The sequence below is a fragment of the Bombina bombina genome, chromosome 3 (assembly GCF_027579735.1).
Source record: "Bombina bombina isolate aBomBom1 chromosome 3, aBomBom1.pri, whole genome shotgun sequence".
Taxonomy (NCBI): domain Eukaryota; kingdom Metazoa; phylum Chordata; class Amphibia; order Anura; family Bombinatoridae; genus Bombina; species Bombina bombina.
Window position 1 is genome coordinate 1,269,288,133 of NC_069501.1, and position 14,629 is coordinate 1,269,302,761.

Genomic DNA, 14,629 nt, shown 5'->3' on the forward strand with positions numbered 1-14,629 from the left:
TATAAAGTGTTTATCAGGAGGTGTAACTACATGCTGTATTTAGTTTATAAAGAAGTGTTTATCAGGAGGTGTAACTACACACTGTATTTAGTTTATAAAGAAGTGTTTATCAGGAGGTGTAACTACACGCTGTATTTAGTTTATAAAGAAGTGTTTATCAGGAGGTGTAACTACACGCTGTATTTAGTATATAAAGAAGTGTTTATCAGGAGGTGTAACTACACGCTGTATTTAGTTTATAAAGAAGTGTTTATCAGGTGTAACTACATGCTGTATTTAGTTTATAAAGAAGTGTTTATCAGGAGGTGCAACTACACACTGTATTTAGTTTATAAAGAAGTGTTTATCAGGAGGTGTAACTACACGCTGTATTTAGTTTATAAACAAGTGTTTATCAGGAGCTGTAACTACACGCTGTATTTAGTTTATATAGAAGTGTTTATAAGGAGGTACAACTACACGCTGTATTTAGTTTATAAAGAAGTGTTTATCAGGAGGTACAACTACACACTGTATTTAGTTTATAAAGTGTTTATCAAGAGGTGTAACTACACGCTGTATTTAGTTTATAAAGAAGTGTTTATCAGGAGGTGTAACTACACGCTGTATTTAGTTTATAAAGAAGTGTTTATCAGGAGGTGTAACTACACGCTGTATTTAGTTTATCAGGAGGTGTAACTACACGCTGTATTTAGTTTATAAAGAAGTGTTTATCAGGAGGTGTAACTACACGCTGTATTTAGTTTATAAAGAAGTGTTTATCAGGAGGTGTAACTACACGCTGTATTTAGTTTATAAAGAAGTGTTTATCAGGAGGTGTAACTACACGCTGTATTTAGTTTATAAAGAAGTGTTTATCAGGAGGTACAACTACACGCTGTATTTAGTTTATAAAGAAGTGATTATCAGGAGGTGTAACTACATACTGTATTTAGTTTATAAAGAAGTGTTTATCAGGAGGTGTAACTACACGCTGTATTTAGTTTATCAGGAGGTGTAACTACACGCTGTATTTAGTTTATAAAGAAGTGTTTATCAGGAGGTGTAACTACATACTGTATTTAGTTTATAAAGAAGTGTTTATCAGGAGGTGTAACTACACGCTGTATTTAGTTTATCAGGAGGTGTAACTACACGCTGTATTTAGTTTATAAAGAAGTGATTATCAGGAGTTGTAACTACATACTGTATTTAGTTTATAAAGAAGTGTTTATCAGGAGGTGTAACTACACACTGTATTTAGTTTATAAAGAAGTGATTATCAGGAGGTGTAACTACATACTGTATTTAGTTTATAAAGAAGTGTTTATCAGGAGGTGTAACTACACACTGTATTTAGTTTATAAAGAAGTGATTATCAGGAGGTGTAACTACACACTGTATTTAGTTTATAAAGAGGTGTTTATCAGGAGGTGTAACTACACGCTGTATTTAGTTTATAAAGAAGTGATTATCAGGAGGTGTAACTACATACTGTATTTAGTTTATAAAGAAGTGTTTATCAGGAGGTGTAACTACACACTGTATTTAGTTTATAAAGAGGTTTTTATCAGGAGGTACAACTAACATGCTGTATTTAGTTTATAAAGAAGTGTTTATCAGGAGGTGTAACTACACGCTGTATTTAGTTTATAAAGAAGTGTTTATCAGGAGGTGTAACTACACGCTGCATTTAGTTTATATAAAAGTGTTTATCAGGAGGTGTAACTACATGCTGTACTTAGTTTATAAAGTGTTTATCAGGAGGTGTAACTACACGCTGTATTTAGTTTATAAAGAAGTGTTTATCAGGAGGTGTAACTAGACGCTGTATTTAGTTTATAAAGAAGTGTTTATCAGGAGGTGTAACTACACAATGTATTTATTTTATAAAGAAGTGTTTATCAGGAGCTGTAACTACACGCTGTATTTAGTTTATAAAGTGTTTATCAGGAGGTGTAACTACATGCTGTATTTAGTTTATAAAGAAGTGTTTATCAGGAGGTGTAACTACACGCTGTATTTAGTTTATAAAGAAGTGTTTATCAGGAGGTGTAACTACACACTGTATTTAGTTTATAAAGAAGTGTTTATCAGGAGGTGTAACTACACGCTGTATTTAGTTTATAAAGAAGTGTTTATCAGGAGGTGTAACTACACGCTGTATTTAGTATATAAAGAAGTGTTTATCAGGAGGTGTAACTACACGCTGTATTTAGTTTATAAAGAAGTGTTTATCAGGTGTAACTACATGCTGTATTTAGTTTATAAAGAAGTGTTTATCAGGAGGTGCAACTACACACTGTATTTAGTTTATAAACAAGTGTTTATCAGGAGCTGTAACTACACGCTGTATTTAGTTTATATAGAAGTGTTTATAAGGAGGTACAACTACACGCTGTATTTAGTTTATAAAGAAGTGTTTATCAGGAGGTACAACTACACACTGTATTTAGTTTATAAAGTGTTTATCAAGAGGTGTAACTACACGCTGTATTTAGTTTATAAAGAAGTGTTTATCAGGAGGTGTAACTACACGCTGTATTTAGTTTATAAAGAAGTGTTTATCAGGAGGTGTAACTACACGCTGTATTTAGTTTATCAGGAGGTGTAACTACACGCTGTATTTAGTTTATAAAGAAGTGTTTATCAGGAGGTGTAACTACACGCTCTATTTAGTTTATAAAGAAGTGTTTATCAGGAGGTGTAACTACACGCTGTATTTAGTTTATAAAGAAGTGTTTATCAGGAGGTGTAACTACACACTGTATTTAGTTTATAAAGAAGTGTTTATCAGGAGGTGTAACTACACGCTGTATTTAGTTTATAAAGAAGTGTTTATCAGGAGGTACAACTACACGCTGTATTTAGTTTATAAAAAAGTGATTATCAGGAGGTGTAACTACATACTGTATTTAGTTTATAAAGAAGTGTTTATCAGGAGGTGTAACTACACGCTGTATTTAGTTTATCAGGAGGTGTAACTACACGCTGTATTTAGTTTATAAAGAAGTGTTTATCAGGAGGTACAACTACACGCTGTATTTAGTTTATAAAGAAGTGATTATCAGGAGGTGTAACTACATACTGTATTTAGTTTATAAAGAAGTGTTTATCAGGAGGTGTAACTACACGCTGTATTTAGTTTATAAAGAAGTGATTATCAGGAGGTGTAACTACATACTGTATTTAGTTTATAAAGAAGTGTTTATCAGGAGGTGTAACTACACACTGTATTTAGTTTATAAAGAAGTGATTATCAGGAGGTGTAACTACACACTGTATTTAGTTTATAAAGAGGTGTTTATCAGGAGGTGTAACTACACGCTGTATTTAGTTTATAAAGAAGTGATTATCAGGAGGTGTAACTACATACTGTATTTAGTTTATAAAGAAGTGTTTATCAGGAGGTGTAACTACACACTGTATTTAGTTTATAAAGAGGTTTTTATCAGGAGGTACAACTAACATGCTGTATTTAGTTTATAAAGAAGTGTTTATCAGGAGGTGTATCTACACGCTGTATTTAGTTTATAAAGAAGTGTTTATCAGGAGGTGTAACTACACACTGTATTTAGTTTATAAAGAAGTGTTTATCAGGAGGTGTAACTACATGCTGTATTTAGTTTATAAAGAAGTGTTTATCAGGAGGTGTAACTACACGCTGTATTTAGTTTATAAAGAAGTGTTTATCAGGAGGTGTAACTACACGCTGTATTTAGTTTATATAGAAGTGTTTATCAGGAGGTGTAACTACATGCTATATTTAGTTTATATAGAAGTTTTTATCAGGAGGTGTAACTATATGCTGTATTTAGTTTATAAAGAAGTGTTTATCAGGAGATGTAACTACACGCTGTATTTAGTTTATAAAGAAGTTTTTATTAGGGGGTGTAACTACACGCTGTATTTAGTTTATAAAGAAGTGTTTATCAGGAGATGTAACTACACGCTGTATTTAGTTTATAAAGAAGTTTTTATTAGGGGGTGTAACTACACGCTGTATTTAGTTTATAAAGAAGTGTTTATCAGGAGGTACAACTACACGCTGTATTTAGTTTATAAAGAAGTGTTTATCAGGAGGTGTAACTACATGCTGTATTTAGTTTATATAGAAGTGTTTATCAGGAGGTGTAACTACACACTGTATTTAGTTTATAAAGAAGTGTTTATCAGGAGGTGTAACTACACGCTGTATTTAGTTTATAAAGAAGTGTTTATCAGGAGGTGTAACTACATGCTGTATTTAGTTTATAAAGAAGTGTTTATCAGGAGGTGTAACTACATGCTGTATTTAGTTTATAAAGAAGTGTTTATAAGGAGGTGTAACTACATGCTGTATTTAGTTTATAAAGAAGTGTTTATCAGGAGGTGTAACTACATGCTGTATTTAGTTTATAAAGAAGTGTTTATCAGGAGGTGTAACTACATGCTGTATTTAGTTTATAAAGAAGTGTTTATAAGGAGGTGTAACTACACGCTGTATTTAGTTTATAAAGAAGTGTTTATCAGGAGGTGTAACTACACGCTGTATTTAGTTTATAAAGAAGTGTTTATCAGGAGATGTAACTACACGCTGTATTTAGTTTATAAAGAAGTGTTTATCAGGAGGTGTAACTACATGCTATATTTAGTTTATAAAGAAGTGTTTATCAGGAGGTGTAACTACATGCTGTATTTAGTTTATAAAGAAGTGTTTATCAGGAGGTGTAACTACACGCTGTATTTAGTTTATAAAGAAGTGATTATCAGGAGGTGTAACTACACGCTGTATTTAGTTTATAAAGAAGTGTTTATCAGGAGATGTAACTACACGCTGTATTTAGTTTATAAAGAAGTGTTTATCAGGAGGTGTAACTACATGCTGTATTTAGTTTATAAAGAAGTGTTTATCAGGAGGTGTAACTACACGCTGTATTTAGTTTATAAAGAAGTGTTTATAAGGAGGTGTAACTACATGCTGTATTTAGTTTATAAAGAAGTGTTTATAAGGAGGTACAACCACATACCCTTAGTGCTATCACCCACCCTCAGTCCTCTTGTGTATCCTCTGTACTGTCACTCACTCTCAGTACTGTCACTCACTCTATGTGCTGTCACTCGCCCTTTGTGCTGTCACTCACCCTCAGTGCTGTCACTCACCCTCAGTACTGTCACTCACCTTCAGCCACTCACTCACCTCAGTGTTGTCACTAACCTTAGTGACTTACTCATTCTCAGTGCTCTCACTCACTCTCAGCCACACACTCACTCACTCACCCTTAGTTACTCATTCACCCTCAGTGCACTCACTCTCAGTCACTCACTCATCTTCTGTGCTGTCACTCACCCTAAGACTTGCCCTCACTGCTGTCACTCACCCTCAGCAGCTCACTTACCCTTAGTGCTGTCACTCACCCTCAGCAGCACCACTCCGTAGTCGTACATCATCACCGGATCCTTCTGTTGCACAGCTCCCTTCTCATAGAGCCGCACCGCTGCCTGCATATTAGAGGAGATTCCCTGCTGTCCCCAGAACAGCATCCTACTGACCGATTGCTGGGAACACACGTGTCATGCAGTCAGCACTGGTCTTTATTGCTCATAAGATTTATAAGTATGCACAGAATAAAGCTCTATAAGGTACTTACATGATTTACATTGCATTTTATTTAATTGCCCCAGAAAGGCTGGAGTGCATCTTTCATACTTCAGATATATTAACCTTAAAGGGACAGTAAAGTCAAAATTAAACTTAAATTGATTGGATGGAGCATGACATTTTAAACTACTTTCAAATTTACTTATATTATCAATATTGCTTAGTTTTCTTGGTATCCTTTGTTAAATAGTAATCCTACAAACACTGCTGCCATAGACTGCTGTAAACAAGTGCACACTCCTAAGCTCATATCAGCCTACTTAGTTTTAGGGGCTGAATTATCAAGCTCAGAATGGTCGCCCCTGTTTACGCACGAGCCTTCAGGCTCGTCGGAAACAGCAGTTATGAAGCAGCGGTCTAAGGACCGCTGCTCCATAACTTGTCCACCCGCTCTGAGGCTGCGTTCATCAATCTGCCCGATCCTATACGATCGGGCTCAATGACACCGCTGCTAGCGGCCGATTGGCTGCGAATGTGAAGGGGGGGGGGGGCATTGCACAAGCAGTTCACAAGAACTGCTTGTGCAATGATAAATGCCGACAGCGTATGCTGTCAGCATTTATCGATGTGTGGCGGACATGATACGCTAAATAGTATCATGTCCGCTCGCACTTTCATAAATCGACCCCTTAGTTTTCAGCAAAGAATACTAAGAGAACAATACAATTTTGATAATAGCAGTAAATTGGAAAGTTGTGTAAAATTGAATGCCCTATCTAAATCATGAAAGTTTAATCTTTACTTTACTGTCCCTTTAAACATATTGCAGAGTGATTGTTTGATCAGTCTTTCAGTTGATTTATATATCTTCCTAGTTGCCCACACAGGGGGAAATACTTACTTAAAATGTTTTATGGTGTATGTCCCTGCACTGCAAAAAGTGAAAATTGTATTTACCAATTGATTTTAAAAAATGTATTTGTATGTAGATCCTTATCATATATGCTATTATGTTTAAGTATATATATATGCTATTATGTTTAAGTATATATATATGCTATTATGTTTAAGTATATATATATGCTATTATGTTTAAGTATATAAATATGCTATTATGTTTAAGTATATATATATATATATATGCTATTATGTTTAATTATATATATATATGCTATTATGTTTAAGTATATATATATGCTATTATGTTTAAGTACATATATGCTATTATGTTTAAGTACATATATGCTATTATGTTTAAGTACATATATGCTATTATGTTTAAGTACATATATGCTATTATGTTTAAGTACATATATGCTATTATGTTTAAGTACATATATGCTATTATGTTTAAGTACATATATGCTATTATGTTTAAGTACATATATGCTATTATGTTTAAGTACATATATGCTATTATGTTTAAGTACATATATGCTATTATGTTTAAGTACATATATGCTATTATGTTTAAGTACATATATGCTATTATGTTTAAGTACATATATGCTATTATGTTTAAGTACATATATGCTATTATGTTTAAGTACATATATGCTATTATGTTTAAGTACATATATGCTATTATGTTTAAGTACATATATGCTATTATGTTTAAGTACATATATGCTATTATGTTTAAGTACATATATATGCTATTATGTTTAAGTATATATATGCTATTATGTTTAAGTATATATACATGCTATTATGTTTAAGTACATATATGCTATTATGTTTAAGTACATATATATGCTATTATGTTTAAGTATATATATATATATGCTATTATGTTTAAGTACATATATGCTATTATGTTTAAGTACATATATGCTATTATGTTTAAGTACATATATGCTATTATGTTTAAGTATATATATATGCTATTATGTTTAAGTATATATATATATATGCTATTATGTTTAAGTATATATATATGCTATTATATTTAAGTATATATATATATATGCTATTATGTTTAAGTACATATATGCTATTATGTTTAAGTATATATATATATGCTATTATGTTTAAGTATATATATATGCTATTATGTTTAAGTACATATATGCTATTATGTTTAAGTACATATATGCTATTATGTTTAAGTACATATATGCTATTATGTTTAAGTACATATATGCTATTATGTTTAAGTACATATATGCTATTATGTTTAAGTATATATATATGCTATAATGTTTAAGTATATATATATATATATATGCTATTATGTTTAAGTATATATATATGCTATTATATTTAAGTATATATATATATATATATATGCTATTATGTTTAAGTACATATATGCTATTATGTTTAAGTACATATATGCTATTATGTTTAAGTACATATATGCTATTATGTTTAAGTACATATATGCTATTATGTTTAAGTACATATATGCTATTATGTTTAAGTACATATATGCTATTATGTTTAAGTATATATATATGCTATTATGTTTAAGTACATATATGCTATTATGTTTAAGTACATATATGCTATTATGTTTAAGTACATATATGCAATTATGTTTAAGTACATATATGCTATTATGTTTAAGTACATATATGCTATTATGTTTAAGTACATATATGCTATTATGTTTAAGTACATATATGCTATTATGTTTAAGTACATATATGCTATTATGTTTAAGTATATATATATATATATGCTATTATGTTTAAGTATATATATATGCTATTATGTTTAAGTATATATATATGCTATTATGTTTAAGTATATATACATGCTATTATGTTTAAGTACATATATATGCTATTATGTTTAAGTATATATATATATATATGCTATTATGTTTAAGTACATATATGCTATTATGTTTAAGTACATATATGCTATTATGTTTAAGTACATATATGCTATTATGTTTAAGTATATATATATGCTATTATGTTTAAGTATATATATATATGCTATTATGTTTAAGTATATATATATGCTATTATATTTAAGTATATATATATATGCTATTATGTTTAAGTACAAATATGCTATTATGTTTAAGTATATATATATATGCTATTATGTTTAAGTATATATATATATGCTATTATGTTTAAGTATATATATATGCTATTATGTTTAAGTATATATATATGCTATTATGTTTAAGTATATATACATGCTATTATGTTTAAGTACATATATATGCTATTATGTTTAAGTATATATATATATATGCTATTATGTTTAAGTACATATATGCTATTATGTTTAAGTACATATATGCTATTATGTTTAAGTACATATATGCTATTATGTTTAAGTATATATATATGCTATTATGTTTAAGTATATATATATATGCTATTATGTTTAAGTATATATATATGCTATTATATTTAAGTATATATATATATGCTATTATGTTTAAGTACAAATATGCTATTATGTTTAAGTATATATATATATATGCTATTATGTTTAAGTATATATATATATGCTATTATGTTTAAGTACATATATGCTATTATGTTTAAGTACATATATGCTATTATGTTTAAGTACATATATGCTATTATGTTTAAGTATATATATATGCTATTATGTTTAAGTACATATATGCTATTATGTTTAAGTACATATATGCTATTATGTTTAAGTACATATATGCTATTATGTTTAAGTACATATATGCTATTATGTTTAAGTATATATATATGCTATTATGTTTAAGTACATATATGCTATTATGTTTAAGTACATATATGCTATTATGTTTAAGTACATATATGCTATTATGTTTAAGTACATATATGCAATTATGTTTAAGTACATATATGCTATTATGTTTAAGTACATATATGCTATTATGTTTAAGTACATATATGCTATTATGTTTAAGTATATATATATGCTATTATGTTTAAGAATATATATATGCTATTATGTTTAAGTATATATATATGCTATTATGTTTAAGTATATACTGTATATATATATATAGGTAAAAAGGGATAAAGAGAACAGACCACTATTGTCCAGCACTAGGCATTGGGGTCTATCTATCAAGCTCCTAAAGACCGCTGCTCCATAAATCTGTCCGCCTGCTTTGAGCAGACGGACAGGAATCGCCACAATTCAACCCAATCGACTGACACCTCCTTGCTGGCTGATTGGCTGCGAGTCTGCAGGGGGCGGCATTTCACCAGCAGCTCACAAGAGCTGCTGGTGCAATGCTGAATACGGAGAGCGTATTGCTGTCCGCATTCAGCGAGGTCTTGCGGACCTGATCCGCACTGTAGGATCAGGTCCGCAAGACCTTTGATAATTCGGCCTCTATAGCTCAATAAAAATACAATGCAACCCCATACGGAAAAACCAGAAAGAAATAGAGATAAAGAAAAGTAGACAACCCTGATTCTATTAATATATTATTTAGTATTAATAATTGGCAACAATAACATAGACAATTTGTTTCAAATGGGCATAATAAACTACATAGTAACTAAACAGAAAAGTCCTACACCCAAGTCCATTAATGTAAATCCAAGATGATGGATTTTTTAAAAACAAAGACCTGAAAGTGCACCCGTTTTTTCCAGGAGTATATATATATATATATATATATATATATATATATATATATATATATATATACAGTATTAATGGAAATAAATGGTAGAATTTAAATGTCTATTAAACGGAATATATGTATATGTGTGTGTGTGTATATATATATATATATATATATACACGCACACATATACATATATTCCATTTAATAGACATTTAAATTCTACCATTTATTCACATTAATCACACTAATGTCACAGATCACAATGATCACAAGTAGTTATTACATAAACATTACTGACATTGTGCATGTGATTATTACTCACACTAATGTCACAGATCACAGTGATCACAAGCAGTTATTACATAAACATTACTGACATTGTGCATGTGATTATTACTCACACTAATGTCACAGATCACAGTGATCACAAGCAGTTATTACATAAACATTACTGACATTGTGCATGTGATTATTACTCACACTAATGTCACAGATCAGTGATCACAAGCAGTTATTACATAAACATTACTGACATTGTGCATGTGATTATTACTCACACTAATGTCACAGATCACAGTGATCACAAGCAGTTATTACATAAACAACATTGACATAGTACATGTGATTATCACTCACACTGTCACAGATCACAGTGATCACAAGCAGTTATTACATAAACATTACTGACATTGTGCATGTGATTATTACTCACACTAATGTCACAGATCACAGTGATCACAAGCAGTTATTACATAAACATTACTGACATTGTGCATGTGATTATTACTCACACTAATGTCACAGATCACAGTGATCACAAGCAGTTATTACATAAACAACATTGACATAGTACATGTGATTATCACTCACACTGTCACAGATCACAGTGATCACAAGCAGTTATTACATAAACATTACTGACATTGTACATGTGATTATCATTCACACTAATGTCACAGATCACAGTGATCACAAGCAGTTATTACATAAACATTACTGACATTGTACATGTGATTATTACTCACACTAATGTAACAGATCACAGTGATCACAAGCAGTTATTACATAAACAACATTGACATAGTACATGTGATTATCACTCACACTGTCACAGATCACAGTGATCACAAGCAGTTATTACATAAACAATACTGACATTGTGCATGTGATTATTACTCACACTAATGTAACAGATCACAGTGATCACAAGCAGTTATTACATAAACACCACTGACATTGTGCCTGTGATTATTACTCACACTAATGTCACAGATCAGTGATCACAAGCCGTTATTACATGCAGGAACATTACTGACATTGTGCATATGATTATTACTCACACTAATGTCACAGATCACAGTGATCACAAGCAGTTATTACATAAACATCACTGACATTGTGCATGTGATTATTACTCACACTAATGTAACAGATCACAATGATCACAAGTAGTTATTACATAAACATTACTGACATTGTGCATGTGATTATTACTCACATTAATGTCACAGATCACAGTGATCACAAGCAGTTATTACATAAACATCACTGACATTGTGCATGTGATTATTACTCACACTAATGTAACAGATCACAGTGATCACAAGCAGTTATTACATAAACATTACTGACATTGTGCCTGTGATTATTACTCACACTAATGTAACAGATCACATTGATCACAAGCAGTTATTACATAAACATTACTGACATTGTGCATGTGATTATTACTCACATTAATGTCACAGATCAGTGATCACAAGCCGTTATTACATGCAGGAACATTACTGACATTGTGCATGTGATTATTACTCACATTAATGTAACAGATCCCAGTGATCACAAGCAGTTATTACATAAACATTACTGACATTGTGCCTGTGATTATCACTCACACTAATGTCACAGATCACAGTGATCACAAGCAGTTATTACATAAACATCACTGACATTGTACATGTGATTATCACTCACACTAATGTCACAGATCACAGTGATCACAAGCAGTTATTACATGCAGGAACATTACTGACATTGTGCATGTGATTATCACTCACACTAATGTCACAGATCACAGTGATCACAAGCAGTTATTGCATGCAGGGACATTACTGACATTGTGCATGTGATTATTACTCACACTAATGTCACAGATCACAGTGATCACAAGCAGTTATTGCATGCAGGGACATTACTAACATTGTGCATATGATTATTACTCACACTAATGTCACAGATCACAGTGATCACAAGCAGTTATTGCATGCAGGGACATTACTAACATTGTGCATGTGATTATTACTCACACTAATGTCACAGATCACAGTGATCACAAGCAGTTATTACATGCAGAAACATTACTGACATTGTGCATGTGATTATCACTCACACTAATGTCACAGATCACAGTGATCACAAGCAGTTATTACATGCAGAAACATTACTGACATTGTGCATGTGATTATCACTCACACTAATGTCACAGATCACAGTGATCACAAGCAGTTATTACATGCAGGAACATTACTGACATTGTGCATGTGATTATCACTCACACTAATGTCACAGATCACAGTGATCACAAGCAGTTATTGCATGCAGGGACATTACTAACATTGTGCATATGATTATTACTCACACTAATGTCACAGATCACAGTGATCACAAGCAGTTATTACATGCAGAAACATTACTGACATTGTGCATGTGATTATCACTCACACTAATGTCACAGATCACAGTGATCACAAGCAGTTATTACATGCAGAAACATTACTGACATTGTGCATGTGATTATCACTCACACTAATGTCACAGATCACAATGATCACAAGCAGTTATTACATAAACATTACTGACATTGTGCCTGCGATTATCACTCACACTAATGTCACAGATCACAGTGATCACAAGCAGTTATTACATGCAGAAACATTACTGACATTGTGCATGTGATTATCACACTTATGGCACAGATCACAGTGATCACAAGCAGTTATTACATAAACATTACTGACATTGTGCATGTGATTATCGTTCACACTAATGTCACAGATCACAGTGATCACAAGCAGTTATTACATAAACATTACTGACATTGTACCTGTGATTATTACTCACACTAATGTTACAGATCACAGTGATCACAAGCAGTTATTACATAAACATTACTGACATTGTACCTGTGATTATCACTCACACTGTCACAGATCACAGTGATCACAAGCAGTTATTACATAAACATTACTGACATTGTGCATGTGATTATCACTCACACTAATGTCACAGATCTCAGTGATCACAAGCAGTTATTACATAAACATTACTGACATTGTGCCTGTGAAAATCACTCATACTAATGTCACAGATCACAGTGATCACAAGCAGTTATTACATAAACATTACTGACATTGTGCCTGTGATTATTACTCATACTAATGTCACAGATCACAGTGATCACAAGCAGTTATTACATAAACATTACTGACATTGTGCCTGTGATTATCACTCATACTAATGTCACAGATCACAGTGATCACAAGCAGTTATTACATAAACATTACTGACATTGTGCCTGTGATTATCACTCACACTAATGTCACAGATCACAGTGATCACAAGCAGTTATTACATGCAGGAACATTACTGACATTGTGCATGTGATTATTACTCACACTAATGTAACAGATCACAGTGATCACAAGCAGTTATTACATAAACATTACTGACATTGTGCCTGTGATTATTACTCATACTAATGTCACAGATCACAGTGATCACAAGCAGTTATTACATAAACATTACTGACATTGTGCATGTGATTATCACCCACACTTATGTCACAGATCCCAGTGATCACAAGCAGTTATTACATAAACATCACTGACATTGTACATGTGATTATTACTCACACTAATGCCACAGATCACAGTGATCACAAGCAGTTATTACATAAACAATAGTGACATTGTGCATGTGATTATCACTCATACTAATGTCACAGATCACAGTGATCACAAGCAGTTATTACATAAACATTACTGACATTGTGCATGTGATTATCACCCACACTTATGTCACAGATCCCAGTGATCACAAGCAGTTATTACATAAACATTACTGACATTGTTCCTGTAATTATCACTCACACTAATGTCACAGATCACAGTGATCACATGCAGTTATTACATAAACATTACTGACATTGTTCCTGTAATTATCACTCACACTAATGTCACAGATCACAGTGATCACAAGCAGTTATTACATGCAGGAACATTACTAACATTGTGCATATGATTATTACTCACACTAATGTCACAGATCACAGTGATCACAAGCAGTTATTACATAAACATTACTGACATTGTGTCTGTGATTATTACTCACATTAATGTCACAGATCAGTGATCACAAGCAGTTATTACATAAACATTACTGACATTGTGCATGTGATTATTACTCACACTAATGTCACAGATCACAGTGATCACAAGCAGTTATTACATAAACATTAC

General features: G+C 31.6%; 1 protein-coding gene across 1 annotated transcript in view; it reads right to left on the reverse strand.

Moving 5' to 3' along the window:
• The window catches only part of LOC128652729 (protein sel-1 homolog 3), a 611,474-nt gene that overhangs the window by 352,791 nt on the left and 244,054 nt on the right, over positions 1–14,629 (reverse strand). Inside the window, exon 13 of the mRNA XM_053705661.1 lies at positions 5,377–5,517. Within this exon, the coding sequence (XP_053561636.1) occupies positions 5,377–5,517 (141 nt within the window). The remainder of the gene's footprint in view (positions 1–5,376; positions 5,518–14,629) is intronic.